Source organism: Lethenteron reissneri, chromosome 15 (assembly GCF_015708825.2).
Source record: "Lethenteron reissneri isolate LAM-NWPU_2019-01 chromosome 15, ASM1570882v1, whole genome shotgun sequence".
NCBI classification, from domain to species: Eukaryota; Metazoa; Chordata; class Hyperoartia; order Petromyzontiformes; family Petromyzontidae; genus Lethenteron; species Lethenteron reissneri.
The window spans coordinates 911,766-918,500 of NC_083793.1; the positions used below are offsets into that span (position 1 = coordinate 911,766).

The 6,735-nt window shown below is 55.9% G+C and overlaps 1 protein-coding gene across 4 annotated transcripts in view; it reads left to right on the forward strand.

Moving 5' to 3' along the window:
* The window catches only part of LOC133342568 (FERM domain-containing protein 4A-like), a 103,449-nt gene extending 98,404 nt beyond the window's left edge, over nt 1-5,045 (forward strand). For 3 of the 4 annotated variants that reach the window (XM_061551752.1, XM_061551753.1, XM_061551755.1), the window contains 4 exons: nt 357-449; nt 1,094-1,980; nt 3,107-3,227; nt 4,781-5,045. In XM_061551752.1, coding sequence (XP_061407736.1) covers nt 357-449; nt 1,094-1,980; nt 3,107-3,227; nt 4,781-4,880 — 1,201 coding nt within the window. In that variant the 3' untranslated portion in view covers nt 4,881-5,045. Of the gene's footprint in view, nt 1-356; nt 450-1,093; nt 1,981-3,106; nt 3,228-3,918; nt 3,998-4,780 lie in introns of all 4 variants that reach the window. The other variant, XM_061551754.1, reaches the window with a different exon arrangement.
* The last annotated feature ends 1,690 nt before the right edge of the window (nt 5,046-6,735 follow it).

A 6,735-nucleotide genomic window follows, 5' to 3' on the forward strand; every position in this document is an offset into this window, starting at 1 on the left:
TCCAGTGGGCACTCTGGTTGGCACAGACGGCAAAAAACGTGTTCCCCCCCTGCCCCACCTAGACCTGGCTTCCAGTGACTTGTTCCTGAAATTGAAGAATCACTTGCAGGGAAGCAGTGGTGACTCTAGGAAACATGAAATAATCATAAACATTAAATAGGGGCCATTATGGGAAACAAATCCTGGTTGTCAAGTCAACACTGGTGCTCCTATGGTTAGACATCATACTGCCATAATAGGAATGTGGAATTCTTTTGGCTCAGGGCTGTAACAGGAGATGAGCACCAATGCCTCGATGCTCGTTTGAGCCGCAGGAGATCGCTCATCGCTCGCGTTTCCCTCCCCGTTCCCTGCAGCACGGACGAGTGGAAGGACCCTGGGCTGGACCGCGACACTGCCCCCTCGCCGGCGTCCACGCCACGCACGTCCGGGTCGAGTTCTCACCTCAGGTGCCCTCCGCCGCCCGCTTGCCAACGCCCAGGGGCAACCCGGGCTACCGCGAGCCCGTAGCACAGCAACTCCGCTCAAGTGACCCGGCGTTGCACGCAGTGCAGGCAACGCTGTCCCCACCCAGCTCTGCCACAGGAGGGAGAGAATTGCTCATGGCACGACAGTCGGGACGTTAATTGTCATTCCCAGGGCTGGTGTTGAGCCCAATTTTAATTAAAAAATTTAGTTTCTTCAGATGTGGCGTTTTGTGTAGTGATTGGCAAGCGAGTTTCCACTCGCCCAGTAGTGTTCGCTGTGGGCAGGAATTGGACCGGGGTCGCCGGCTTCGTAGCTCTGTGCGCGAACCTCTGCGCCACTTCAGATTCTGTGCTTTGTATGAACGTTATCAACAGATTTGTCTGGTATTTTGTTGTCTCTTCGATAACAGTGGATACAAGAACCACCAGAGCTCCGTCTACAACAGTAACACGACGTAACATAAAGCGAGTCACCGTGTGTAAAATGCACACGGTGACTCGGTAGGTTTTATAAAAGTGTTCAAAGCCCGTGGAAAAGGTCTCATTCTGTCCTTTCATGATTGCCCCCTATTATTGATCGCCAACATTGCCCCACGGTATTGATCGCCAACCCCGTTTTCCCGCAGCTCGGTGGAGTCGAGCCCGGTGCGCTCGCGCTCCTTCTCGCACCAGCTCCTCTCTCGGCCGCTCGCCGTCGTCGGCCGGACTGGCAGTTCCGACCCCGCCGCGACCCCCGAATGGCCGGCCCCTCGCGAACGAGCGTGGGCCGGCAGGCGCCAAGGAACCGCAGCCCCCGCTCCTCGCCACCAGCAGCAGCAGCAGCCCCACCAACACCGCCATCCTCTGTCACCGCAGCTGCGGCCACACCCGGACATCGTCGTCAGCGGCAGCGCGGGCCCCCTGGGCCGCGGCGGCGGCGGCGGCGTGGCGAGTTCGCCCGCGACGGACGGCCGCTGCTCGTTGGCCAGCCGCTCCGGCTCGGACGCCGGCTGGGCCGAGTGGCCCGACGGCTGCACGCAGACGCTGGGACGCTACCCGCGCGGGCGCGACCACCGTCAGTCATCCGCCACCACCGCCACCTCCGCCGCGAACGCCGCCTCCGACTCGTACGGCCACGGCGCGGGCCCGCGGGGCTCGCACACGCCGGGGCCCCGCTCTCGCCGCGCCGCGCCCGCTCCGTCGCCCCCTGGGCTCGGCGGGGAGCGGCAGCAGGGCAGCCTGCGCAGGAGCGCCACGGCGCCCGCGCCCGGGGGAGTCTCCGGGCTCCGGACGCCCGTGCCGGCCGACGACGACGACGACGTCGGCGTGGAAGGGGGAGGCGCGCGGGAGCGCGAGATCGCCAAGGAGAGGCTGAAGATGTGGTATGACGAGAGGCGGCCGATCGCGCGCAACCAGTTCTACCAGAGCCTGCGCGCCGAGCCGACGCACGGGAGGCGAGTGAGCGCCGGTTCCACGTGCTTCTACGTCAGCCAGAAGCTGCAGCTGAGCCGGGAGACCGTGGACCGATGCAACGGTTCGTTCACGCGGTTTCTGCGACCCGGGCTGGCCTCGACACGTCCGTCACTGTTGCTCATAACAGCAGGAAGTCTGTTGGCATAAAAACATCATGCAGCACTCTGTATGATGTTTTGAGACGTGCCCCCTTTTAAGGAGGTGTTGGGGCTTTATTTGTGCCTTTGAGCACAGTGCTGCCTTAGTTTTGTGCAACCCATCCATGTTAGTTTATTGGGCCACAATCTGAAAGAGTTGAACTTGGCCCAGGTTTTCTGTGTTTAAGCCATTGTCACTGGTCTGGAATGCCCATTTGTCAATGGACTTTAATGTTATTTTAATATTGGTTATTAAAGAGACCGCTTGTCTGATGTTCTTCATTACCCACTCTTGTCCCATGGCCAATTTCAATTACTCATGAGGCCAGCAGATGGCAGCATCGCGAGTACAAAGACAACCTGCGTCCAGACACTCGAGTGATCGCCCCTTGCCTGTGTGGGGTTTCTCCAGGAAATCCCACATTCAAAAATGGCTTGAAAAATGAATTGACCAAACCCTCCCAAATTAGGATCTTCCTGATTAAGAGCGTGCAAAACTCGGCTTTCCTGAACAAAAATCTCAAAGTATTGCTAACACCCTTGCCTGTACAAGGTAACATTTCTCGTGTAAATGCACTATTAGCATGACACCTGTTTACCCAGGTAAGCTTCACCGTGTCTCCGGTTCTGCCAAATTTGGGAGCGGGTGACGATTTCTGTGAATAATCCAGTGTTACACGTTGGAAAAGACGGCGACATGAGCCAGCATCTCTCCCGGCGGGGGGCGGGGGGGGGCTGTGTTGCCATACTCTGTGGAGTGTCGCGAGTTGGTCTCGGCCCAGAGCGCCCATCACAAACGCGCTCTGCCGTGTATACAGTCAACCTGTTTGGACATCATGCCAAACAGCTCCCGTGGTACAACCCGAAAACGCGTCCGAGAGGGCCACGGCATAACCGTGAAAACCTATGCACCAGCTGCCTTGGGGTCATATAGTACCATAGCAGCTGCTGTGCAGCGCCATGATCTAACAGATAGCCACCGAGAACCGTGAGCCAGTCCCCCTGCCGGTGCGCGGGCTTCAAGGAGGCTGTGCTGTGTGTGTGCCGCAGGCCTGGATGTTGGCAGGAGAAGGGAGCCCATGGTTTACTCCCCGGGCACCGGGGACTCGGTGCTGCACGCTGCCGACCGGAGGCAGGAGGCCACGTCCGCGACGGTCACGGCGCACGTCCGGTACGGGGGCAGGGGGCTAGTCGCGTGCGTGTGTGTCGTCTCGCCGCCGTCGCTGGTGCCGCGCAACAGAGACCTGAGATCTCCTCGGACACATCGGTGTTTAACATTAAACAACATATTAAAAAAAACTAAGACACCCCACATAGAATTTCACAGACTGTTAGGGCAAGTGCTTTTCGTGACCACCTATGAACGCCGGCACGGCACACGAGGGGGAGGGTGGCCAGCACCAAGCCCGGCCAGCACCACCTTTGTCTCCCTAGTGGCGATATATACACGTGGCACCTTGCACTAATTTCAGGCTGAGTCGATCTAGGGGAGGAGGCCCAGGACCGGTTGAGATAATCGTCACCGGTGTTGGCCGCGAGCGGGAATCGACCTCGGGTTGCCGGATTTGTAGCGTAGTGTGCTAACCACTACACTAACGCACCCCACAAAAACATACACACACAGGCACGCTTATGTTAGGAACCTACTTGCTGTACCGCTATCTTCTGACCGCCTTGCATCCTCTTGGTTTGGATAATTTACAGTACTTGGTGATGTTGACGATCCGCCGACCCCGACAAGGCCTGCTCTCTGCCTGCCTCGAGTGCCGCTGCTGTTCTCCTGTTCACCTCCAATCTCCTCTGTCTGACCTCGACCTCCCTTTCCCCTCTCTCCTCCTTGTCTTTCCCCCCTGTCCTCGCAGAGTGATGTACGTCGTTTCAACTCTCGTTACTGCTTCTCCCTCCCTGCCAAATGCCAACCTGACTTAGTGCCCCCCGCAGGTAACCAGCAGATAAAAGATGAACGCCACTCGGGGGTCGTGCCGCCGCGGCTCCCGCGACGCGCTATCGGGTCATACCGCGCGTTGCTCGGCACGACGTTTCGCTCCACGTGCCGTACAACGCCGTAAACGAGTTCTTAAAAACGCTTAGCGGAAGACGTGCGGCTATATCGCCGCATCGTGACGCATCGGTGCGGCGGTTGAAGCCCGTCAAATCCTCGCACCCTGCCACAGGATGGAGTCCCACCACTACGGCGTCGACACAGCCTTGTGGTGCAGCGGCTCCCACTCAGCGCCGAGGGTCACGATGTCGCCGGGTCGCCGGCCGCCTTCTTGTTGACCACTGCGGCCGTAACCACCGCGGGCAGCGTGGCTGTGGATCAGTGTAGAGGCTGTACGGGGGCTGCTCGCTGCGCGCGACGTGAATGGAGTTGTGAAGCGAGGTTGGAGGGGAGCGTGGCGAGGGTATCCACACGTCGAGGACGCTGCCAGCCTGGCGCCGCAGTGACGCGGCACCGCCCACAGCGGTTATGCCCCAGTAGCGTCACGTGGGGGCGCTATTGCAGTGCATCGAAAAATAACATTGTCACAAGAGGAAATATTTACCACTTTGTGAAACGCAAATCGTCGTTTTCCTATGAAGAGACTGGTTCCTGCCAGACAAATGTAGAATTTCCACCACTGAATTGGTATTATCCAATGTTTCTATGGAAAATCTTAACAAATTGAGACAATGTTAACGATACATTAGAACCGTACTAATCAACTGTTTGTGTGTTTCCAGGTCCTACCCTGAGCGGTCGTCGTACCAAAGATCCTCCGACTTGAGGCCGGAGCCGGGCTACGCGAAGCACATCGACATGGATTCCGGAACGCTCGTTTGACCCCACGTGACCCCCGGACTCCCCGAGGGGGGGTGGAGGGAGGAGCGAGTGCCGTTGGTGCTCTTTCGAACTCGGCGGTGTTCCTGTCCACGGCCGCCGCACGAACGGTTCGTCACCTCCAAGCTGCCGTGAGCTTTTGGCTCGAGAGGAAACGTTCAAAAGGACTACGAGAGGGAGGGAGGGAGGGGGGTGGCCGTTGGGGTGGTGGTTCCAGGAGGGCCCACGACGGCCGTGTCGGAGACACCAAAACCCGGGGTTCGACTCCACAGGCTCGGCAGACTCTCACAAAACCAGCAAAAAACATAATTGGAAAGAGAAAACCAAAGAAAAAGTTTGTGCTGAGTTGAGACAAAGTGGTCGCCCCTTGAAGTATCCGTCACAGACGTGGAGCGAGCAACTCGCTTGGCGACTGAACTGAAGGAGGTGCAAGTCCGGTGGATGTCGGCAAGATGGAGCCTTGAAGGATCTCAAAAGTTTGCAATGGCACAGCTGCGTGTCTCTCTCTCTGTCTCCCTGACGTCGAGACGAGGAGCTGATTTGAGCTTTGCTCTGCGGCTAAATGCTGAGAACCAGAATGGGGGGAAAGAAATTGCAGAAAAACTGGAGAGTGTCATTGACATGGAAACATTTGTCATGTTATGTTTGTGACCACACTGAGCTCATCACGAAGCCATACCCAGCAGCCACCTGCCTGCCTTATTTAAGATTATTTTTTACTCTTTTTACTTTTACAAATCGAGGCCCCTTCACGATCCCTTGCGTTTAATCTTGAGAAGAAGTCTTAGTTATGAAAAGCACAAGCGGTTTCCAAACTTAACTGAAATTTGAAAACGCACACATCGATCATCGCCACATTTTAATCACTTGCTCTTTAATTTCCCTCCCGTTATTTTATTTCCTGTAAATATTTACGTTAGAAGTCAGTCTGCTCGAGTGAGCATGGTGGCGGCGTTCCTTGTCGGTGGCCCTCGGTCCCAGTGGTGGAAATTCCACATCCCTATGGCAGGGGGCCAGTGTGTCCATCGAACAAGCACTGTTGGCGTCCCGTGAAGTGGTACTTGTTTCAATGACCGCGGAAAGATGATGGGCCGAGCCAACCCCAGGTACGGGATTATAACTTGTAACATTCCATTTCTGAGTCAAGAACTCTTAACCACCCCACCGACCAGCTGGAATTCATCAATACGCTCTCATTTTGTTCAATGCAGTGCGAATGGTGCAAGGGTTAGGGTTTGGCTACGTAACTGTTACATACAAGCCCACCTGTAGATTAAACTCGCAACAGGGCTTTGGGATTCCTTGCAGTGGTCCAGTACTCGACAGCGACATTAAATCGGTATCTTCAGGGAGTCTTGTGTGTTGGTGTGTATCCTGTTTGAGCACAGGCACCAAGAACGCAACACCTCAAGCTGCTATACAGCAGCAGCAGTAGTAGCAGCAGCAGTAGCAACGCAGACAAACAATGGGCGAGCGAAATGAGGGGCTTAAAGTTTTCTTCAAAAATGGAAAAAAAACATTAACTCTGTCAGCAAGGGCGAGGAAGATGAATTGCACGATCAGGGAGAGACACCTGGAGCGGCATGCGAGTCGGTCACAAGCAGAAGAGGAAAGGTCACGGGCAAGGTCCGGAACAGGGGAAGTGAGCGATGCGAAGGGGGGGGGGGGGTGTCTAAGACTCCGGCCACTGGGCAGAGGCGATGTTAGCGATCGATTGTCACGTGGGTTAAAGCATTTGAAAAAAAGAAACGTAGCAGCGAACGTAATAACAAACACGCATACATCTAATACGCATTCTGTTAAAGGTTAATTCAAACTGTTTAAATAGGTTTCGATGTCATTGGCAGTAATACTTTGT